General features: G+C 38.8%; 1 protein-coding gene across 2 annotated transcripts in view; it reads left to right on the forward strand.

The window, feature by feature from the left end:
- Window positions 1-25,465, forward strand: part of UNC5D (unc-5 netrin receptor D) — a 480,798-nt gene that overhangs the window by 387,080 nt on the left and 68,253 nt on the right. The window contains exons 8-9 of one of the 2 annotated variants that reach the window (XM_039853533.1): window positions 3,036-3,068; window positions 17,764-17,949. In XM_039853533.1, coding sequence (XP_039709467.1) covers window positions 3,036-3,068; window positions 17,764-17,949 — 219 coding nt within the window. The remainder of the gene's footprint in view (window positions 1-3,035; window positions 3,069-17,763; window positions 17,950-25,465) is intronic. The other variant, XM_039853535.1, reaches the window with a different exon arrangement.

A 25,465-nucleotide genomic window follows, 5' to 3' on the forward strand; every position in this document is an offset into this window, starting at 1 on the left:
GTGTGGGGTAGGCAGTTCTTACAAAAGATAGTGAGGTCAGAGAGTAGCCTTCTCTAGAGCTCACGGTAGAATGGTCTCTGATCAGACTTTCCAAGCTGGGAAAATGTTCGGTGATAGCGGCTTGCTGACATAATACTGGTACTTCACACAATACAGCAGGGCCCAATTTTGATGCTGATGTCATGGGACTAAAACTCTCTTGGGCACCAGAGTCCTCCACCCTTTTTCCACAAGAGAATGCACACTCACGCACAAGACGTCTGGACCTTAGCATAATGAATGCCACGAAAGAGCAGCAGCCCTCTGAATAATTTTTACTCTGCTTTAGGAAATCATTTCAAATGGAATGTCATAGATTGTTATTCTGCTGATTTATAGTGGGTGAAAGTTAGGGAGCCTACAGGAGTCTTCTGGTCCCTGCCTTTCTTTTTGCAAACCAGGAAACTGAAGTTTTGACTTGCCCTTAGTCTTATAAAGCAGAAACCAGTAGACATGAAGTGTCTCACCTCCCTTTCAAGCACCTCAGAAATTTACCAGAATTTCTAACTTGGGGTTATCTTCAAGAGTCTTTTTTTTTTACTCTGAACAAGTGATGATGATGATCCTGTTCATAACATGTTGAAATTATAACATTTGTTATTAACTACCATTTATTGAGGCTAAACACGTGCCAGCTGTGTGCTACATGCTTCACATTCATCATGTTTCATCCCCAATACCAACCTTCAGGGCCATTATCATTCCCGTTTTACTGTGGAGAACAGTGAAGTCACGCAGGTAAAACAGACAATTTAAGGTTTAAATCCAGTTCTAACTCTGAGAGTCTGCACTAATCCTACAAACGCCACAGTGCCAGTAATGAAGCCACCAGAGCTGGGTCAGAGGAGCAATGCCCCACTCCTCTGTCTTGTTGCCCTTGTGACCTGAGTTCTGTCTTAGGACCTACGTCCGAGGCTTGTCAGCCCAATTCAGTTTTTCTTCCTTCAGTGTTAGACCCAGTAGAACGCTACCAACCCAATTTTTTTCACAGCCTGGCTATATTCAATTTATTTTTCTGGGTAGCAGTTATATATCTCACTTGTTTTTAATGGAGTTTCATTTTGCTACCCGGCATAATCTTTGTTCTTGTGGTTTAGAAGGAAGAAAATAATATTTAATAAGCTCAGCCAGGGTTCTAAACAGACGTTCTGCATGTCTGTCTGTGCAGTCTTAGCAATACATCACTTTCAGATGGCTTAACCTCGGCATACCGGCATTGCGGTGCCCATGCCAAATGCTGTCACACAGCATGCAATAAGCAAAAATTGAAGTTAGGTTCAAGCCACCAACGTCATTTTACTCTAATTCTTGAGTGCATTAGCATCTGGGTTTTGGGAGGCATCACCTGCTCTCAGGAAAAAAACAGTGGCATTAAATCTGTGCAGTAAGCAGAATGCAGAACGTTGTCTGTTTTAAGAAACTTGACTGTATGAACATCTGAATATGATCATACCTGATCAAATCATCTTTTACAAGGATTTTTCATTGAAAGAAAGATTTGCCAGAAATTACCCTTTGCCAATTAACTTTCCCCCATATTAAAAACAAACAAACAAACAAAAACCAAAATTGTGGCCCATTGCAAGAGTGTGATTTAGACATAACTTCTAACAGCTACTCCCTTAACAAATCAAATGACGAAACCGCTAGAGTTGTACTTAAATCATACCAACAGGTTTTCTGTCGAAATCAGTATTAAGTGCAGGAGTGGGTTAGGGAAATAGATATTCCGTGAAGGACTTGGAATATAGCTGCATCTCTGCCTGCAAGGGGTTACAGTGCGTCAGATAATATTTATGAAGTTCTCAAATTCATACTGTACTAGATTTGATTCAGTTAGAAAAATAATCCAAAATGACAGTGTGTCACCCCGCTTGGCTCGCTTTCAGGCAAACGGAGGAAGGGGACTGACTGCACAAGGTGACCTTTCAAGGTGCCGTACCATAGTGTGATTCTATGACCGACTAGCAACAGCCTTAGTGCCTGTGGTTTGACAGCATTCTGTCTAAGCCCTAGTAGGGACTAATAAGAGGGATGGCGCACCACACAAATCTGGACTCTAGACATGGTGTCTGAAATGTAGGCTTCCCAGATTTTTGTACCACGGTGCCGCTGTGTAGCCCTGCCTGGGACAGGGCCAGGCAGGGGAAATGCGGAGGGGGGCTGTGCTATAAAACAAAGTAATCCTCAGGAGGCAAGTCTCAGAGTGATTGACAAGATTGTTGCAAGATAATCTGGTGATAAGAGACAGGACAGGAGAGAGTGGACTAAGGGAAATGGAGAGAATTCATAAAAACATCTCACCTGAGCTCTGGCCCCTGTGGCCCTGCTCAAGAAAAAGATTGACTGTCTTTTCTTTTTATCCACATCTGCCTGCTGCGCTGCTCAATACTATGATTGCAAAATGACACTTTTCCATTAAGAGAGATCATACATATTTTAACAGATAATAGAAATATGAACAAAATAGTGTGATTTCTTAAAAACAAACCTCCAACATGCTCACAACACCACACGTATACCAAACAAGAATGAGTAGATGACATAGTCTGGAACTTTTTATCCAGGCCATGAAAACTGCAGACCAATGTAGGATCCCTTTAAATATTTATTCACTGGTTTGTTTTTCTATCATCATATATTAGTGAAAAAGCATCCTTTACCTGAGCCATCTTCTGGCTGTATATAAAAAGGGACAGGCTGCAGGCTCACTGCTCTCATCATGCTGATAAGAATCTAGCAAATGAAACAGAGAGAAACTAGTAAGCCTGAGGGAAAATAAAACAAGAAATGAAGCAATAATCCTAGAAAAATATTGCAAAAGAGAAAAATGAAAAATTAGAATGAAAAGGAAAAATTCAGACAACATAATGCATATTGTCTGCAAAAACAGAGAAAACGTTTCATTTACAGAGGTAGACGTAAAGTGATATAGGAAATATATCTGCTCCATGTAAATTTATTAAATGCAACTTTTTTCTCTTTCTTTCTTTTAGATAAAAAACCTCTTCATGAAATAAAACCCCAAAGTAAGTTATTTTTCCTCTCATGTATATAATTTATTCTCATATTTGCTGCCTTACTGTTGTATTTTTTTAGGAGCCAAACAGAACTGAAGTTTGTACAAAATATCCAGGGCTTTCAGGGCTTCTGCTCATTGGGTTTGGAGTCACATATCAGATGTTTAAATCAGAAAGAATTATGCACACCCCTCCCCGCCCTCAGAGTAAATCTCTCCTCTTGATTCCGCCTGCCTGTAAGCCCATTTCTTTGCAAATGTCGTCTAAAATTATTTCCGAGGAGACTTATAGCATTAAAATATTTGTCAGTATACAGAGCAGCCTGGGGCAAAAGCCGAGGACACACCTCTCCACGGCGGGGGTTGGGGGGGGGTTGGGGGGTATGAGGGGGTTGGTGCCGGAGGGAGGTGCCTGAGATGCAAACTGTAAAATCCATGGCAACTGGGTAAATTAGGAACTGGTATTCCACTGTAAAATTATCAGGAAATGGAACTCTCGAAACACAGACTTGCTTCCTGGAGAGGCTTTTGCATTATCTCTATCTTGTACATCAGGGAGATTTGGGGAAAGGAGCGGCGATAGAATGGTTGGCAATTCAGTATTTGACCCTGTGGTTCTATGCCTTGGCAGAACTTGAAGGCCATCTGGAGGCCCTTTAAAAATCCCAATTCCCAGGCTGTACCCCAAACCAATGAAATCAGAAGAGGGTTAGGGGTTAGAACCCAGGAACACCCAGTTTTAAAAGTTCCTCATGTGATTCCAGTGTGCAGCTCACCTTGAGAACCACTGTCTTAGAATAATATTTCTCAAAAGGTAGAATGGCAACCAAGTGCATCAGAATCTGGGGGTGTGACGAGAGCTGGGTAAATATGCCCCAGCTCAGAACAGAACAAATGAATTAGAATTCCCGGTACAAGGGCAAGGGGGTGCCTGAAAATCCACATTGTACTATGTTCCCCAAATGATTCTCAAGGGCTCAGGTATATAAAACATATTAGGGAAACCTCGAGATCAAAAGGTGTCAGCAATATAACTCTTAGCAATAGCAGTGTGAGGCGACTTCCTGGCAAACGCGGTTGGTGTCTCTGGCCAGGATCTCCCATTTTAGTATAAAATGAATGGCTTTTGATCTTTTAAATCCTAGGGTATTAAAATTCAAATAGCTTGGGAAAGTTAATAGCTTTTATTAGCCACCTTCTTTGAAAGAATTAAGACCCTATGAAGACAGATAGAAATAGATACCTTGGGACAGGGGTCAGGAGACCTGAGAGAAAGATTCAGTAAAGCTATTATGTTCATACTTCATCATATTGCTTCAGGCGGGTTTGAGATATAAAGATGGCACTACTTGCAGAGTTCTGAGAACTTTGCAGAGCAACAAAACAAACTTTCTTAACTTCTTTTCCATGCTGTCAAGTGCCCATAATCATTAGTACTTAGCTAGTGGCCCTCTGATATCACATATGCTTGATTTTGAATTCATAACAGAGTGAAGGTGGGGAAACCTGGTTGTGTATGTGTATGTTTGTGTGTCTGTATATGTGCATGTTGAGAGAGGGAGAATTAAAACAGGTCAGTGAATACTTGGCTTGTGCCTGTGCCAAGACCTCAGGGTAACAGCTGGAATAAGTGGACTATCAGCTACTTCCTAGTCATACAGCCCATGCCATCCACTCGTTCAGGTGTGTAGCACAAGCAAGATCATGGATATCCATGTGGCGACCAATGTGAGAGTTACTTAGAAATGCATGTGTGTTTTTTAAAAATTAATTTCATGCTTAGTTTGTGAGTTCTGTGCCATTCTAATTTGGTTACATCTGTACTTCCAACCATAAACCCCACAGTAGCTATTTCTAGTCCTCAGGGACTCCTGGATTAGTTTTTGCTTGAGGTTCTCATTCCTGAACGCCATGGTTAATTGCTGGATACTGCAACTGAATCGCTTAAACTGTTTTAATTTGTCATTTTCTAAAAATAAAACCTTAACAGAATCGATGTGATTGCAAAAGGCTCCCAGAGGAATCTAATCGGGGTTCTGTAAGCTGCATGGTTAGGAGTGCATTATACAAATTCAGGCTGCAGTTGTTCAGTGAAAGAGGGGCTCCGTTTAAGACTACATGAATCATCACTGATGCAAAATCAAAGTCAATTATGAAGATAATTGAGAAACAACCTGTTTCCATATATAGCTGTGCACATGATCCTCCACAAGGCCTGACGGATAGAACACATCACTCAGAGCCCCACACACAGTCCCTCTGTAAGCGGGCGGGCCGAGGAGTTAGTTTTGAGTTGCAGGGAGGTGTAAAAAGAAAGTGAAGTCTCCAGATATCTGTTGGCAAATCAAAGTGACAAACTGGGGGAAATATGTGCAGTGCATAGCTCATGAAAGCACTTATTGTAAATGAGATAATTTAATCAATTATGTTTCCTAATGTACTAAACTGAATGTTTCATTTTCTGCTTCTGCACATCTTAAATTATCTTCAGGTGCTTTATGAGATTTAATCATAGTTAATAGAAACTTCATTACCATCAAATGTGCTTTCAATAAATGTTGTGTAACAATGTCAGGAGGTGCAGTAAAATATAGTAGGTTCTAAATGGCAAACATGCACCCCCAGAGTCAGACTGAAAAATGGATGCGTTCAGACAATGAGATTCCTTCGAGGCCTGGGGATGTGCCTTTCTCAGAGGGTGTGAGCTCCTGAGGAGTGACTAGTTCAGCAGGTTCACCTTAGAGGTGAAAAGGATTTCACTCCCCCTTAGAAAATAACTCAGAACCGCAGATTCTCTTGTCATTTACTTTTCACATAGTTGGTTTGCACCTAACAGATGCATGCTAAGTACAAATCCAATGAATAGTTCTAGAGTCAGCTACCTACCTTCAGGGTATCTCCCACCAAGTCTCCCAATACCCTTAATCTCAACTTTTTCAAAATTGAATTTATCCTTTTCTTCCCCTGATCTTAATCCAGTTCTGCTCCCATCTTTTCTAGTTCAGTGAACGCTATACCACCAATTCAGTTGTTTAGGTCAGAAGCCTGGACAACTTCCTCGACCCCTCGCTCTTCCTTCTTCTGCTCGATATTGTATAAATTATTGCAATCTGATTGTTCTACTACCTAAATAGATCTCAAGTTCAATTTCATTCCATTTTTGTTCTACTCATATGCATCCCTCTTTTCATGCAACAGCTATTGAGTGCTTATCATGTGCTAAAAATGTTCTAGGTGGTGGAGAGTCAGCACCGAGCAAAGCAGATACCACTTCTGCCTCCACAAAGCACACAATCTTAATGAAGGGAGATGGAAACAAACCAGAAAATATGTAGTATTATGCACTATGGAGATGGTGATATGTGTCGTGAAGAGAAATAAATCATAGTAAGGGACTCAGGCAGAGTTGGAGGGAGTGTTGCTTTTTTGTGTATAAGGTGTGCAGGAAAGGTCTCTGTAATAAAATTACATTTAAGAAGAAAAGCAGAGAAACAAACGTTCTGGATATCTAGGAGAAGAGCGTTCTAGGAAAAGGGAACAGCAGGATGCAAAGGCTGTGAGCACGAAGCCTGTTTGGAGTGTCTGAGGGACTGCAAGGAAGCCAGGTTATCTAGAGCAGGATGGCAAAGGGAGGAGTCATCGTAGTTAAGATCAGAGACGTGAGATGAGGGGAAACAGCCAAGTGTAGTATAAGCCATTGTAATGACTTTGACCTTTACTCTGAGCAAGATGGAAAGCCATTGAAGATTTTTATTCATAGTGACCTGACCTAATATTTTCAAAGATAAACTGTATTTGCTATGTTGAGTGTAAACATAACAGGAAATGAGAGCTAAAGCAAGGGCACCTGTTAGAATGATTTCTTGTAACGATAACCTATTATAATAATCTAGACCATTACAGTACATAGGTTCAAGATGATTGTGGCTTGAGCCAGAAACATAGCATTAGAAATTGTAAAAATGGGTCATATTCTGCATGTCTTTTAAAGGGAGAGTCAAAAGGATTTGCTGATGGATTGGATACAGAGCATGAGAGAAAGAAAAGTGTTATGATTACAAAATTCTGGCTATTCAATTATAAGGATGGAGTTAGCATTAATGACATGGGAAAAATGTGGTAGAGCAAATCTAATGGGAGAATCAAGAGTTTGGTGTTACAAATGCTCGGTTTGAGATACCTATTAAACATCTAAATGGAGAGGTTGAGGAGGCAGTTGAATATATGAGTCTGAAGGTCAAAAGAGAGTCCTAGCTGGTGACATAAATCTGGAGCTTGTCAGTGTCTAGATTATATTTAAAGTCATTAGTTTGAATGAGATCACCAGATAATGATTGTGAATAGAGAACAGAAGCGATCTGAGGACTGAGCCCTGAAGGGTATCAACATTTAGATGTAGAAGGTCAGAAGTTACTGCAGAGAGACAGAAAACAGCCAGCGTAATAAAAGAAAAACCAAAATGGTGTCCCAGATGAAAAGTTTAAAAGTTCAGGCCATCTTCATTCCTAATCAAGTTTTCTACGATTTCCTCCTTGTCTCCAGTCTTGCCCTACATCCATTTACTGGTCTTTTTAAAATATAAATTTTGGTGTCACCTGCATGTTTAAACCTCTTCAATAGCTCATCATTATTTTTAAGATAAAGCCAAAAGTGCTTAATATGTTTATGATCTGGTCTCAACTTTTTTTAGTCATATCAGCTTCACTCAGTCATCTTAATTATTAGGTATTTTCCTTCCTGCCCTCTTCCTATATTCTTCAGCCAAACAAAGCTTCTTAGTTTTCTGAATACCGTATGCCTATTTGGGCATATAATACCTTACATAATCTGTTACTTCGGCCTGAAAGGTTTTTCCCTCAACCTAATTCTAAACCTGTTCAATTTATTCTCCCTTCAGATTTCAGCTTAGGTGTCCCTTCTTCTGGCAGACCTTTACTACCTGCCCCCCGAGTCTGGATTAGTTGCTCCTGTAATTTGCCCAGTATCAGACTATTTCCCTATTTCTATACTATTTTTCCATTGCCTTTATACTGGCCTGGATTCTCTTTCTAATAAACATAATCTGTGTCTTCTGCAAGACAGTTTAGTCATTCATCCTTATACCTGTAGCATTTACCACTGTGCCTAGTATTTATTAGATGTTCAATAAATATTTGTTGACTTGTGGTCTTACGTCTTCCTGCTAACTCCTCGCTGGGCCTTTTATTGTTAAGGTGAAAATAATGACTCTGCTTCTATATATTCATTTTTATTTATTCATGGAGTAGATACTCATTGTACAATTATTCTATGTACTCTTGACCCAGTGAAACATGAAGGAAAAAATAAAAAATGCTTCTTCCCCACACCTTCAATACAAGGTAGTATGATAAATGATTTGAGAAAAAGAAAAGTAAGGAAACAGTTTTTAATAGTCTGTGCTAGATATTAGGTTAAAACCCAAAAGGTATGCTTCCCGGTATCATCTTCATCAGGGAATGGCCCGAATGTGTCCTTAAAGTGTGAAAACTAGATATGCTCTTCGCCTTACTCACACACATTCCATTCTGCATCTTTTCCCAGAATATCACATCTACTGGTAACTTGAACATTCTCTTTCAGGCTGTGTAGACTTGAATAACCTCAAAACCATAGTACTGGTTTTGGGCCATACCTTTAAATTCCCAACAAATTTCTAGGCGCTTCTAACGTCAGGCTACTGGCATGGCATCGATGCTGATCTTCTAACTATGCTTTAAAAAACATTTTTTTTCTATTTTGCCCATCATTTTTCTTCATTCCCTACTGATTATTCTCAATTATATACCTACAGCACTTTCCACAAGTTGCATGACTTGCTTTGTCCTTCAAAATCTTTCCTACTGTGAAGCAATTCAGTCCATATGTATGTTAAACATTTGTAATTTTCTTACCACCTTCAAATGTTTTAATCTAATTTTTATCCCATCATAAGTATATGCCTTTTCTTACTACTATTTTCAGTGATATCTCAGTGACTGTACCTTTAATGGATATTTTAGGATTTTGTTTATTAACTACCTCAGAACCAAGCACAGACACAACAAATAAGTGACAGACCAATATGTTCTTCAGCATCACAATAACCCAGGTTACTTGTTAAAAATGTGACTTCAGAGGCCCCATATCTTTCTACCTGTTAGTATATTCAAAATTTACGGAGTTTATATCTTCCATTTTTAGAATAGAGAATTAAATAAAGTGAAGTTATTTTTTTCAAGAGCTGGAGTTCAAATCCTGTTCTTTTTGACTATCCCCCATTTTAACTTAGTCTTCCTATCTGATGAGAAAAAAGCTCAGTTCTTTCCAAAGGTAGAGTTATAGATAACAGAAGACCCCTACTTGAATTTGAATGTCAGGTTAACAAAAATGATTTTTTTAGCATAAACATGTCCCAAATATTGCATGAGAAATACTTATACTAAAATTATTGTTGACCTGAAATACAGATTTAACTGTGTCATATTTTTACTTGCTAAATCTGCAAATTTACTTAAAAAGGAATAAAACATGTCTGAATGTGCGCTATCACACAATATCTTATTAATTAGATTACCTCTTGAAAGAATAGTTGGAATTTAAACATATTGTAGGGGAGAGCCTTTCAGTAAAAGGGGAGGGGGAAAAAAAGTCCACTGAGGTACGAGGTGTACTTGAAAAAATGTGTAATAGGATTTGGCCAGAGTAGGGTCCATATGGATGTGAAGTGGGCAAAAGCAGTTGAAAACAGGATGGGTCAGAGCATAAAGTGTCTTGAGCTGTAAGATAAATCCCTATTGGAGTTGACTCAATACACACTAGAAAGTCATTGAAAGAAGGTATTGGAGTGGCAGTACAGAACATATTTGGGAAAAGTAATCCACATGTAAAATGATTCAGCGTGTTCAAAGACTGGGAGCATGGGTACCAGGTAAGATGAGACTGTGCAATGTGTCAACTAGGGTCTCTCCTGTTGAAGTTGAAATGTGAGAGGCACACGAGGTATAGTCAATAAGGCATGTTAGTGGTTTGGGGAAGGGATTATTGGAAACAGAATGAAAGATGACTCTTTGGTCTCAAGTCTGGTGACTGGTGTTGTCATTACCAGGAGGGAATTCGGACAAAAAAAATATTCGAAGAGATAAAAATAATGAATTTGTAAATCAGATGAAAATTTGAGATGTTAGCACAATATGCAGGTGGTTGTGTCCATTGAGCAGGACATAAATATGGAATGAGGTCTTCAGACAGGAGATGAGTGAGGAGATCTTTATTTGAAACTGGTATCTAGGGAATAGTTAGCACTGCTAATATGTGAGTGATTATCCCATTAAATGAGCATAGAGAAAGGGAAAAGGGCAAGAACTGAACTTTAAAGCCTGTTTAAAGAACTGTGAGAATGAAGTGCTACTAAACAATAATAAAGAAGGTAAGAGAATCAAATTTAAGGGACTTTTTTTTCCTTTCTAGAAGGAGGGTTAACTATTCTTGTTTACTGCTGCAGAGCAGTGGTGAAGAATAAGACAGAACATTGCTGTTGATGCAGTGGTTGAAAACAACCTTCAAGAGGGGACAGGAGTTTGGTCAAAGAGACAGACTTTAAAGGATAAGAGAACAATCAAATGATATAGAAATAATGGACTTGTCAAATTATTCTACACCTTGCAAAGGGCTAGATGAATGTAAAAAGAAATTAAATGAGTCTGTACATTCTGATAAGGAAAGATCTACAAGATATTGTACATTAAAAAAAAAGGCAAAGTAGTATAAAGGAAGTATAATCTGGAGCCTTTAAGGTAAAGTAAAATAAAGAAAAACAAATGAAGGACATTTACATTTTTTTTCTGAACAGTCTCAAAGATACTATCCAGAGTGGTTACTTTTGAAGAAAAGGTAGTTGGAGGATTGGAGGAGAAGTTTCTGCAAAGTGTAACTTGTTACACTTTCTAAAACATTTTCTCATAATATACATGTGTTCTATTTATTCTTTTACTTTTAACGGGGATAGGGATTTACAGGTTAGGGGAAATATGGAGCATGCATTAAGAAATGTTTAACGTTAAAAAATGCTTAAAGGTCTTTTTAACAAAGCTAAGAAGAGCGTGGATGTAAAGAAGTCTGCATCTTTAATTAGTTGATCAGAGAGTAAGTTGGGGGAAGAACTTGGGGAGAGGTGATTAGGGAGGCTATACTATATTTGCAGGGAGAGGGCAAGGCTCAAGTTTGGAGGAAAAGTTTGAAGATGCAAGACCAAAAGAGAATAATGAATGAGGCCAGGTCCCTGTGGAGGAAAAGAGGGCGGGATCCGAGCTGTCCTGACACAGAAGAAGAGCAGCTCTTCAGGGAACAGAAAAGGAAAGGAAAAATGCATGAAGGAGCAGAGGAATTTTGAGTTGTAGAGGAGGGAAGTCATGTAAGAACTGTATGCCCCCCCCCCTCCGCCTCCCCCAGCTAAAAGAAGGGCAAGGTGAGAAGTAGGGGTCTTGAAGAAAGGAAACAAAGTTCAGAGTAACTGTTATGATGAAAAATATTATCTGGTCATAGAAGACGAATAAAATAATTATTCAGTTACAAAGAAGGCCCAGGTGAGGTTGAGCAGCGTGAGTTTTTGGTGATACAAGCCAGTATGTTTTATAACTTGCTTCAGCAAGTTAACCTGGGAACAGGCATATACAGAGCAGAGCAAAGAGGCAAGAAAGCCATACAGCATAATGGTTAAGCAGCTTATGAGTGAAGATTGATCGGTGTTCAAATCTGGCTTTGCCATTTTCTTATTGCAAAGCCCTGAGTAAGTTTCTACCTTGTCTGAATCTATGTCATATCTGTAAAAGAGGCAATATAACACCTACTTCAAATAAATTTGGTTGTGAAGATGAGAATTGAGAACTTCTCTGAGAATTGAGAGAAGCTTAGTGCTCAGTTACTGGGTTACTCTTGTCATCGAGAGTAGGTAGGCAATGTGATCAGAAGGACAGAGGTTAACTGCTGGATAAGGACAGAGCCTGTCCTAATCTATCGATTCTGGAGCCAGACTACCAGTGACTGAGTCCCAGCTCTGCTCCTTTCCAATCACAAGACTTTGAACAAAGAATGTGATTTTTCTTGCCTCGGTTTAACACATATGAATGGGGACATTTTTACAGGATTGTTGAAAGATTAAAATGAGTTAAGTGTAAAGTACCAGAACTGTGCCTGGCATAAAGTGCTATTTAAAAATTTGCTATTGTCATTTATTACAACAGTAAAACAACAATCACCACAATAACGACGATGAGGTTTTTGAGGATGGGAGATTGGAAAAGAAGCCGAGATGTTGATTGGTTAAGGGGTTATACAATTCCAAGCAATGCAAATATATAATTAGAATCGTTCGCAGTCACTGACCATGCTAACCATTTAAAAGTTATTTTCTCATGTGTTAAAGAGAAAAAAATATGTTGCTTTTCGATGATAGCAAGTATAAACTCTAACAATAACTTCTGTTATATCATATTTCGACTTGCAATTAAATATTTTGCCACATCTCTGTGTCTAGGGCACTGCCTGGGCTGGGGTGGAGATGGGGGTGGGTGTCCTGAGATGGCTGTTTCCTGGCCTTCTTTGGGAGTCCAGCACAGTAGCTGGTTCTTTTAGTTTTCCATATGTTTGCCTCTCACTCTCCTCTTTGTGAATATTTATTGTGAGGATTCCTTAGTAATTCACTGACTCATATATACCAATTCAGGTTGTTTTTTTCTGAAAGGGGATCAATGGTCATTCTCCAATATCTAATAGGAGATAAAACAGAATATCCTATGTTTTGAAAGGCATTTGCTGAGCTTCTTTATTAATTTTGGGGTAGCTGTCTAATCCTGTAAAGTAGATTCTGATCTGATATATAGTTAAGCTGATAACATGGTTATTAAGTTAAATGTTCGTTAGTAAGTATCATTACTATGTCTTACAGATGGTGTCATGAGAAGAGAGAATGGCAAACTAAGTAAACGGCCCTTCTATTTAATCATTTGGGGACACTGGTTATTACAAATAACTAAGGCATCACACTTGTTAATACTTACTCCTTGAACGATGAAGTTCCCAGGTGCTTTGAAAGGTCATTTAACTCTTCTCACTAGCTTTGACCAAAAAAATAAATAAATAACTGCAGACTATTGTTAAGTCATGCTGTTTTTCAGACACTTCCTGAAAGGAGACTTCACAGTCTCCCTCAGAAATACAGTATGAGTTTTTAACAACCCTCACTATAGAAAAGGTCATTTTAATATCTAACCAGAGTCCCAATTGCTAGAATAAAAGGCCACGTCCTTCTTTTCATTGCTTGTTAGAGATGGCGGAAGAGGTGGTTACTAGCTTCATCGTAAATGAAGGGTCATTGAGCACCTACTGTGGACCTATTCTCTTCTTGTAACAACCCTTCCTGCATTAAAGTTCTCCATAGTCACTTTACAGCTTTCTTTTTCCAGGCCAAATGAACCCATAAATATTTCCGCTCCATGTTTCCAACTCTCTATTGAACATATTCCTCAGTACTTTCTGAATAATTTGGACTACAAGTGATTTTTCTGTCAGTTCTTGGGTTTTATGTTGGTTTTTTTCTCTAACCTGTACATTGTATACAACAATTAAGTCTACCATCTGTTGGGTCCTTCCAAACGTTCCCTAAAGCTTTTGTAACTCTTGGATAGAGGAAGATAGGGATGAAAACACAAGAAAAACATCAATAAGACATTAAGATGTATAGCTTCGTCTATGAAACAAAATCAGAGAAAAGTATCCTGTGCTTACAAAAAGCAGAATAACCTGATCAGTCACAGGTATCAGCACTTTTGTTGGAAACCACTTTGAGCAAACAAACCAGCAGCACATGTGCGTGCGAGCAAGCAGACGGGTATAAACACGTGTGTGTGAAGGTAGAGAAAAAAGAGAGTCCCTGTGGCAGGGGGTTCTAAAATCAACAGGAGACTATGATTCCTTTAATACTTCTCTTCCCACAGTTTGAGTCCAGGCAAGCAATCACTATAGTTGCACAAAATGATTTGCAAATGTCTGTGGGAAATTATAGAGACGATACCGCTGTCGAAGAGTTTAAAGCAGTTAGGAAGAATACATTGGCATTCAGATAATTAATAATAAAAAGTATGATCCAAACTGAGCTCTAGGAACCGTAAATGACATAAGAGCTTAGAAGACCATAGGTTGACAGGATTGGCTAGATTGGCCAAGACAGAGTTATTTTCTTGGGAGAGGGGAACCTTGAGCTGATACCTGACAAGTAGTGCCCAGATGTCTGGTGGGGTGGGGGTGGGGAGGCGGGCGGCGCATATTACACTGAAAATACACAGGTCCTTTAGTTAGGAGGCATCTACCTAGCAAGAAATTAATTACAGTTGATTTTGGGGTGTATGGCAGTACAGCACAGGAGAGCAAGAATATAGGAATGAATGGGGAGAAACTGTCAGGCCCTGGGAAGTGCCTGTACCTGGTAGTCATGTTGCTAGAACAATTCCCCTGGGATGGAGCAGTACTGGCTTCTGATGTTCTTCTGACAGGAGCTGAGTGTGTGTCCGTTGTGCATGCATACACACTTGCACACATGTATGATGACTCTGCAGCGGCACCCCTCCAAGTGCCCATGTGCTCACAGACACGTATACCCTGAGCTTTCTCCCTTCTCTCATGAGATTGTAGTGGCAAATGTGGAACCAAACCTCAGGTTCTGCAGGGGCCAGTCCTGAACACATGTGCAAAGCTAATGGATGATGTCTGTGAGCACGGAGAAATCCTCATAGGGAAAACCACTCTACTTTCCTGGAAGGACAGATTAAACAATAGTTGAGTAGAGAGTGAAAAAAGAGAAAAAAAGAATGAGGTGAAGTAAAAGGTAGAGAAGAGGAAAAAGAGAAGAGAAAGAAGAAGCACTGTGTCCCAACTTTAGAAGAATTTGAGATGTGGGTAAGGATGTCTAATTAAATCTTTTGAGACATATACATGAGGCTTTGAGTACTGGTATCTACCTCTGTAGCTGCACCTGGATACCAGGATTTACCACTTTCAGACAAGAGATAACTGAGAATATGGACCAGGCATTGATTCATCCACGCATCTCATTTCCATTGCATGGTTGTCTCTCAACAAATATTTGTTGAATGAATGAAAATATTAGATCCTGAACTTTCTAATTCCCAAGACGGATTGTTCTTGTAAAATAAATACTACTTTGTTTATCTTTCTGTAGGAGTCCATTGACTTCTGGCTTTTAGATCAGACTGTCCCACCAAGTGCCAGGGTGAGCCTTATAAGGATGCAGTGCTCTCCACACAGGTCTTTTTTCCCCATCCTATCCCCAAAGTCCCTCTACTCATTTTTTTAAAAAATTCTGTAATTCAGTATTTCATTCCCTGTATATAAGTCAAATAGATTCTGCATACATCCCTGGGAGAGGAAACACAATGATCTATATCAAACCTCAATTCCATTTAAACCTCAATCTGAGGCATATGTAGAGTTCTTTCCTAAACACAAGATTTGCATCTGGAGGGAAGAGAATTTTGGTTACCTGGTTACCTGGGTAGCAAGGAGGTGGAAACATACAGAAAAGATAAAAATTCAGAGGAGCAAAGACAATTTATTCCTGTTTCTCAGTTTTATCTCAAGATGTTAGTGGCCAGTGATGTCCATTTTCAGCAGAAGTATTTTTCCCTAGTCATCTTCTTGGCTCTGGTCCTTCCTATTGTAGTACCTGGGAAGCTAAAGATGTCTTTGTCTGTACTTTGCCAACTCAGCAACAGAGCAGCTGCATTCAGTACACTGCCAGGCTGTTTCTCTGTATGTGCTCAGTTGCTGAGCAGGTGTATTCTCCCCAGATACACCTTTTAAGATGATAGTGTCATCAGTCATCAGTATTCAAGGAACTGGAGGGAAGGGGGAAAAGGCCAATTGGTTTCAGTCCAAAGCTCTCTCGCTGCCCCTGGCTTACAGTATCTGCCCTGTTTTGTGTCCTTTCTCCCCTCTGAGCATAATTAATTATTCCCTCCAAGGAACTGAATTGAGTAAAGGGAGGGTGAGACGTAAGTAGGATGATAGCTGCCTTTCTCCCTTCCCCATGTGACATAGGCAGACATTGGAACTTTGGAGTTGGCGTCAACCATCATGCCCATGGTTCTGGGTGGTCAGAGAAGATGACCACAGAAGCCCCCATCCCTATCCCTCTCCCACCTGGGCCATCATGGAGTTGAACTAAAGCTTAAGTCACACCCTGTTTCTCAACGCCTCCTAGGCTATTGTAGTTATTAAAAGTGTCTGACAATCTTCTGACCATTCAGATCCTGTTCTTTCAGATGGTCGTGCTCTCCCTTACAAATTATTTTTATACGTTTACTGCCCTATTACCAAACAAGTTCTGCTTGATTTCCTTGTTTATGCTTTAATTTGGCAGCACTTTATTTTACAATTCATTAACTTTGTTGAAAATAAATTCACTTTACTTGTGTGGTTAGTATTGCTCATTTGATAACATAAGTATTATATTAGGGTGAGGTGAATGCATAGTAAGTGTGATGCAATTACAAGGTAAATATATCATGGTTTTATTTTATCCTCTAAGCCCAACACAGGATGACACAGCAATTACTTTTGGACCTATTGAGTGTACTGACCACATAATCTGTAGGGAGATTAGTTACACAGTTAGCATTTGCCACCTTCCACTTCTATATACTTTCCAAGATTACACCTCATTTAGGATTGTGTAGCATTGGATAAATTTTATGCTGAATTGTAATAGCCCTTATGAATCTCTCTAGGAATGAACCACACCCAATGTGCATCTAGCAAAAGAGTTGAAAAGTGGCTACGACATATCTTGGGGGATGGGGAGACAGCCACATTCTAAATTCAAACTAACGCTTTTATTTTTGCTTTGCCCATGCATTCAATAGGATGGAGTAGGAGAGGTATGGGAGAAACAGCATGTGCCCTCTTAGATACCAGTCCTCTTCCGCAAAAAAAAGTATTAGACTCTAGCATTTAATTGGTGCTAGAAAACATTTACCATGGACATAATAGCACCTAGGACCAAAACCTTTTCATATCTCACAACAGAAAACTCTCATAACTGTTTATATCCTAAACCAATGTCGTCAATGTTCTCTTAAACTGAATGGCGTGTGCCAAAGCTAAAAGTCATCGTTGTGAGCTCTGGTCTTCTCTCTCTCAACTCATAGACCATGTGTTATCTTCTCACCCCAGACTGTTCTCTGTGAATGCATGTGCCCCAGGTCATATACAAGTAGAGCAGTTCACCCATATTTTGTCATTGTATGTGGGTCTCATGTCTTCCCTCAAATAAAAAGTAAAAATAAAATATTAAAAAAAAAAACACTTTTGACTTCCTAAAACAAGTAATTAAGAAGTTGCCTTTTTTTGCTTGAAAAATATTATATTCTTTGAAAAATTGATTCAAGATTCTATTACATGGTAAGCTACCTTAATGCAGTTAAGATACTTGACTAGCATCCCTTTGATTTATGTAAGGTATTTTAGAAACATGATTATTGTGTGAAAGAGAATACAACTTGTGGCTAACTGCATATGTCATTTTCTCTGAGCATTAGCTCCAAAAATCCAATAACATTTCATTTTGTATCCCGGGGTGGCTCTTTGGCTCTATGCCCATGTTGGCCATTTAGGATTTCTCTTGTGTCTTTCAGGCATTGAGAATGCCAGCGACATTGCTTTGTACTCGGGTTTGGGCGCTGCAGTCGTGGCCGTTGCAGTCCTGGTCATTGGCATCACCCTTTATAGACGGAGCCAGAGTGACTATGGCGTGGACGTCATTGACTCTTCTGCATTGACAGGTGGCTTCCAGACCTTCAACTTCAAAACAGTCCGTCAAGGTCAGCAGCATAGGTTCCCGCAATATCTTGTCCTCAGGACCATAGACTACACTCACACAGGACCCCCATGCTCTTTGGCTCTGTGTGAACGTAGCTCTTGGCACTGGGAGGCGCTATCAAATTGTCTTCACACAGTAGGAAACCTGGCTCAATGGCATAGTCTGCTTAAGTGTAAGGACAAATGGCTCTCGATTTACCATTAGCAATACTTTAAGCTATTCCATCTCACATTACCCAACTTTCTATTTTAACAAGGCTGCTTTGAGGATGTATATTTAATTTAGTTAACTAAAATACTGATTTTTCAAAGCTTAGGACCAACTACTATTTCACAAGCTCCTAGGCATATTTATTAAACTGTTTATTATGTGGAGTTATTTTTGTACTTCTGTTTTAAATTAGTAAAAGGACTTTAGAGGATATACGATGGGTCAGTTAGCCAGGGAAAAAATGAAATTCCCAGCCTAAATGATTTTCAGCTGTTACCAAGTCAGGCAATCTTTCGTCATGGGGGAAGGATAATCTATCATATCAAACTATAGCAATACTCATTTTCAAAACAGTCATTTAATTCTCTTATGTGAACCAAATCTATTTCTGATTGCAAGAGAGGGATGAGACATACAATTTTTATTTTAGAAGAAATGAAACTTCAGTGGATAAATTTTTTTACATTGACCCTTATCATCAATAGTCACGTTTATTTCTGTTTATTGCATGTCAATAGCACCTGTACAACAGGAGGAGAAGTCTAATGGCTTGGCAGTGACAGAGTGCAGACCAGCTTCTAAAGTGGAAACCCAAGCATGCTAGAAATAGGGAGATGGCTGAGATAGATGAAATGCTTTACCACTCGCCACTCCTGGGATCCAAAGTTTCAGGTCTGAGTCTGCTTGACTTCATATAGGGTTTAGTATACATGATTTAACTAGAAATGAAGCCAGTGAACAACTGATCTTTATAATACATAAGAACCTAGAAATAGAGACCTCCAATCAAGATGGCAGAGTAGTTAATCACTGTGCTTGCCTCCTCCCATGACCACATCAAAATTACAACTAAATTATAAAACAGCCATCACTGAGAAACACCTGCAGACCAATTGAACAGAATTCCTATAACTAATGATATAAAGAAGACATGTTGAGACTGGTAGGTGGGGCAGAGACATGCAATGGTCAGGCCCCACACCTATGGTGTGGTGGTTAAGAAACGGAAGGGATATCTTGGCTATAGAGGTCCCCCCTGAGGGGCAAGGGGTTTTAAAGAAACAATGCACAGGCTCTCAAGCTTACCCTGAGCTCCAGCACAGCAGCAGCAGCTTAAAAAAGAACTAGAGACATATGGGAAGGATTGACTACCTTCAAGGCCGGGTCTGGAGGGCCAGGAATAAGGGTTGCTTTCTCAGGAGACAGCAGTATGGGCAGATGCCGTTGTTCCTCTGTTGAGCCCTCTCCTGGCCCAGCCAGCAAGCCCAGGAGGCAGCCAAATCTGAACTCTCCATTAACTTGGCTACATCATTCACCCTGTACTGGTAATTCCAAGACCCCGCCCCATCCTACTTGATTGCCCAGCCTGAGTAGCTTCCAGCAGCTTTTTCACACAAGCAGCCTGCCTTGGCTCATCTGAAGACTTTCCTAAAATCTCTTAAAGGTCCACAAACCCCAGACAAGCAGCAGCTGGCCTTTGTGTGCTCCATACCTCTTGCTAAGAGGCCCCAAGTCAGACACTAGTGGCAGCCAGCCTCAGTTCACAGCCTAGCTTCTCCCAGGTACCTCCAAGTCCAGCTCAGGTCAAGCAGCCTACCATAGATCACTTTCTAGATCCTAACAGGTGGCCCCAGGTAGGACATAGGCACAGGCTGACCTTGGCCTTCACTGAAGCCTCTCCCAAGAGTCTCCACAAATCAAACACCCAGTGGCCAGCTTCGGACAATGCCAGAACATCACCCAAACAGCTCCACGAACAACATACTCACAGGGCAAACCTGGCAAGCCCCAGAACCACACTAAAGCAATCGCACACTGTTGGGTCAGCCCCCGCACAACAACTTGTCCACTATAGTGATGGCCATTTCTCACAGCGAGTCATCCTACAGGTCGGTCTCCCCCTGCCCGCCTCCCCCACCCCGCCCGCCACTGATGTGTCAATAGCGATCAATGCTAAACAACAAAAGGAGGTCAGACACAACCTACACAAGGAAGTGCCTTGGAGCACCCAGCTCATGTCACCAAGGAGACTGCACCACTAAGCCCCACAAAAACACCTACTACATGAGGCCATCCTGCCAACACTTGGAGACACAGCAGACCTAACCAATACACAGAAACAAACACATAGAGTCAGTCATAATGAGGAGTCAAAGAAACATGTTCCAAATGAAAGAACAAGACAAAACTCCAAAAAAAGAACAGAATGAAATGGAGACAAGCAATCTACCAGATACAGAGTTCAAAATACTGGTTATAATGATGCTCAGTGAACTTAGGGGCAGAATAGATGAGCTCAGTGAGAACTTCAACAAAGAGATAGAAAACACAAAAAAGAATGAGTCAGAAATGAAGAATACAATAACTGAAATTAAGAATACTTTAGAGGGAATCGAAAGCAGATTTGATGAAGCAGAGGATCAAATCAGCAATCCGAAGACAAGGTAGTGGAAAACACCCAATCAGAAGAACAAAAAGAAAAAAGAATTTACAAAATAAGGATAGTTTAGGAGACCTATGGGACAACACCAGGTGTACTAACATTGGCATCATGGGGTACCAAAAGGAGGAAAAAGCAGCAAAGAACTGAAAACCTATTTGAAGAAATAATGACAGAAAACTTCCCCAACCTGGCAAAGGAAGTAGACATATGAGCCCAGGAAACACAGAAAGTTCCAAACAAGATGAATTAAAACAGGCTCACACCAAGACACATCATAATTAAAATGCCAAAGATTAAAGACAAAGAGAGACTCTTAAGTGTAGCAAGAGAAAAGCAGTTAGTTATGTATAGTGGAGCTCCCATAAGACTGTAGCTTGTTTCTCAACAGAAACTTGGCAGGCCAAAAGAGATTTGCATGAAATATTCAAAGTGATGAAAAATAGAGACCTAGAACCAAGATTACTCTATGCAGCAAAGTTATCATTTAGAATCGAAGAAGAGAAAAAGTTTCAAAAAAAAGTAAAAACTAAAGGAGTTTATCACTACCAAACCAGTATTACAAGAAATGTTAAAGGGACTTCTTTAGGAAAAGAAAAAGATCAAAAACATGAGTGAGAAAATATAAGAAAGAAAAAAAACCTTGAAGACAAACACAACAAAAGCAGTGAATCAACCAACTATGAAACTAGTACAAAGGTTAAAAGGCAAAAGTAGGAATATCATGTGTAATCAGAATAATTAAGAGGTACACACAAACACACAATAATATAATGATAAAAACATAAATGTGGAGGGGTTGATTGATTTTCGAATGTGTTCAGACTTAAGTGACCATCAACAAGAACTAGGTTGCTATGAATGTAGCTTGGTATAAAGAAGCACATGGCAACCACAAGCCAAAAATCTATAAAAGATATACAAGAAATAAAGAGAAATTAATTCAAACATAACATTCTAGAAAGTCATCGACATACAAGAGAATAAGAAAGGAATAGAAAACTACAGAAACAGTCAGAAACCAATTAATAAAATGGCAATAACTACATACCTATCAATAATTACTTTAAATTTAAATAGGCTAAATGCTCCAAACAAATGACATAGGTTAGCTGAATGAACAATCTGCCTTATACATAAATGAACTAAAAAAGAAGAAAGTCCAAAGTGAATAGAAGGAAGGGAATAATAAAGATAAGAGTGGAAATAAATGAAATAGTTTAAGAAAAAAATAGTAAAAAAGATAAATGAAACTAAGGGTTGGTTTTTTGAAAAGATAAACAAAACTGATAAACATCTAGCCAGACTCATCATGTGCACGAGAGGGCCCAAATAAATACAATGAGAAATGAGAGAAGTGACAACTGACACCACAAAAATACAAATGATTATAAAGAACTATGAACAATTATATGCCAACAAATTGGACAACCTGAAAGAAATAGATAAATTCTTAGAAACAAAATCTGCTAAGGTTAACTCAGGAAGAAACAGAAAATCTGAGCAGACTGATAACTACTAACGAAATTAAATCAGTAATCAAAAAAAACCCCAACAAACAAAATCCCTGAACCAAATATCTTCACAGGTAACTTTTTACCAGACATTCAAAAAAAGAATTCATACCTATTTTTTCTTCAAAAGTGTAAGAGAAAGGCTCCCAAACTTCATTTTACAAGGTCAGCATTACCCTGATACCAAAACCAAAGACAGTATAAAAGAAAAGCTAATATCCCTGATGAGCATAGATTCAAAAATCCTAAATATTAGCAAACTGAATTCAGCAATACATTAAAAATATCAGGTATCATGATCAAATGGGATTTATTCCTAGAATGAAATGTTGGTTCAATATCTGCAAATCAGTTAACATGATACATCACATAAACAAAATGCAGGATAAAAATACGACCATATCAACAGATGCAGAAAAAGCACTCGACAAAATCCAGCATCCATTTATGGTAAAAAAAACAAAAAAACACAAAAAACAAAAAACCCTCTCAGCAATGTGGGATAGATGCAGCATACCTCAACATAATAAAAACACAGCTAACATCATACTCAATGGAGAAAAGCTGAAAGCTTTATCTTTAAGATCAGGAACAAGACAGGGTTGTACACTTTCACCACTTTTATTCAGCACAGTATTGGAAGTCCTAGTCACAGAATTCAGACAAGAAATAAAAAGCATCCAGGTTGGAAAGAAGTAAAACTCACTATTTGCAAATGACATGATACTGTCTGTAAAGAACCCTAAAGAATCCAATGGAGTATTATTAGAATAAATGAATTCAGTAAAATAGCAGGACACAAAATTAATATTCAGAAATCAGTTGCATTTTTATACATCAATAACAAACTATCAGAAAGGGAAATTAAGAAAACCTATTTATAATTGCATCAAAAAGAATGAAATCAAACCTAGGAATGAATTTAACCAACGAGGTGAAAGACCTGTACTTGGAAAGCTAAGGTATTGAAGGAAGAAATTGACAAAGACACAAATAAATGGAAGGATATGATATCCTGTGCTCATGGATAAGAATTAACCTTGTTAAAATGTCCATACTACCCAAAGCAATCTACAGATTCAATGCAATCCCTAGCAAAATACCAATGACATTTTTCACAGAACTAGAATAATCCTAAAATTTATATAGAACCACAAAAAAATCCAGATAGCCAAAGTAATCTTGAAGAACAAAATTGTAGTTATGCTACCTGATATTAAATACTACTACTAAAAGCTGTAGTAATCAAAACAGCTTGATATTGGCATAAAAACAGACACATATGGATTAAAGACTTACATTTAAGACCCGAAACTATATAACCCCTAGAAGGAAACATAGGCAGTAAACTCTGTGACATCACTCTTAATAATTTTTTTTTTTTTGAAATCTCTCTTGGGCAAGGGAAACGAAAGAAAAAATAAACAAATGGGACTACATCAAACTAAAGAATTTTTGCACAGTGATGGAAACCATCAACAATTCAAGAAGACAACCTATGGAATGGAAGGAGATATTCACCACTCATCTATCTCATAAGGGGTTAATATACAAAATATACAACTTAACACCAGGAAAATCAAATAATCACCTTTTTAAAAAATGGGGCAGAAGACCCAAATAGACATTTCTTCAAAAAGGACATACAGATGGCCGATGGACATATAAAAAGATGCTCGACATCACTGATCGTGAGGAAAGTACATAGTAAAACCACAATAAGCTGTCACCTCACAGCTGTCAGAATGGCTGTCATCAAGAAATGAAACAAGTGTTGTCGAGGATGTAAAGAAATGGGAACTCTCATGCACTGCTGGTGGGACTGTACATTGGTATAGCCACAATGGAAAACAGTATGAAGGTTCCTCAAAAAATTGAAATAGAATTACCACATGACCCAGCAATTCCACTTCTGGGTATTTTTCCAAAGAAATCCAAAACACTAATTTCAAAAGATGTATGCGCCCCTCTGTTCATTGCAGCATTATTTACAATGGTCACAATATGGCAACGACCTAAGTGTCCATCCATAGATGAATGGATAAAGCAGTGGGACATATATACAGTGATATATTACTCAGCCATAAAAAAGAATGAAATCTTGCCATTTGATACATGGGTAAACCTAGAGGGTATTATGCTGAGTGAAATAAGTCAGACAGAGAAAGACAAATACCATGTGATTTTACTTATATGTGTAATCAAAAAAACAAAACAAACAAAAAAAACAAGCTCATAGATACAGAGAAGAAATTGATGATTTCCAGATTGGAGGGGGAGTTGCAGGAGTGGTAAAAAGCGGGGAATGGATTAAGATGTATAAACTGGCAGTTATAAAAATTGTCACACGGTAAAGTACAGCATAGAGAATATAGTCAATAATACTGTAGTAACCACGTATGGTGTCAGATGGGTACTAGATTTATTGGGATGATCACTTTGTAAGTTATTCACATGTCTAATCATGATGTCGTACACTTGAAATTAACATAATATTGTATATTAACTGTAATAGAAAAAAATGTTTAAAGAAACTAGGATTACATTTCCATCAAATAAAAAGAGATCAGTGTCTCAGACCATCGCACTTGAAAACAGAGGAAAGGTAGTAGAGAGTTTTGTGTACATATTCAGAGGCTTCAAAGTCATATAGAAGAGTCCAAAATTGCTATGTGACCTAGTTAATTATTTTCTGAGTCTCAATTTACAGCTGTAAAATGAGAATACTAATATCCAACTCAAAGGGTTCTGGTGAGGATGAAATTACCTAGAATAACATGAGTTATAAACCCTTTGTGTATGGAAGGTGCTCAAAAAATGTACTGAATATTGTTCTAGAAGATGGTTGCTTCCTCTTATCTTGGCACAGGATGCTAGCGTGTTCCACAGTGTGCCAGGAAGCAGGCAAGAGGGGTAGTTCCTTAGGGGAATGCAGACTTGCATAAGCTTTAAACACATCTCCTTAGTGTGGGGTTTCTCAGAGCTTACGTGTATAGTAAATCTGAGAGAATATGTGGACTTTACAAACTTACTTTACCATTTTGATATTTTTTGACCAGTAATCTCTCAAAACTAGTAATATAAGCAAACATTCTTTATTAAAATTCCACTCTACCCCATATTCATTCTGATAACACCTCACTCACATTGAAACTTATATGGTTCCCACCTCCATTGTCTTAGAGACATCACTTCTTGAGCACGTATAGCCAGAGCCCCAGGAAGGTGAGCGAGACTCTTCAAAGTCTTAAATTAGACAAGAAACTTTTTAAAAAAAAGGATTTCCAAAGAGACACTTGGGATGGTTCAGTGATTGTCCTTGATCAAAACTGAACCAAGTTGGCAGGCAACTT

Source organism: Pteropus medius, unplaced genomic scaffold (genome assembly GCF_902729225.1).
Source record: "Pteropus medius unplaced genomic scaffold, Ma_sr-lr_union100, whole genome shotgun sequence".
Classification (NCBI taxonomy): domain Eukaryota; kingdom Metazoa; phylum Chordata; class Mammalia; order Chiroptera; family Pteropodidae; genus Pteropus; species Pteropus medius.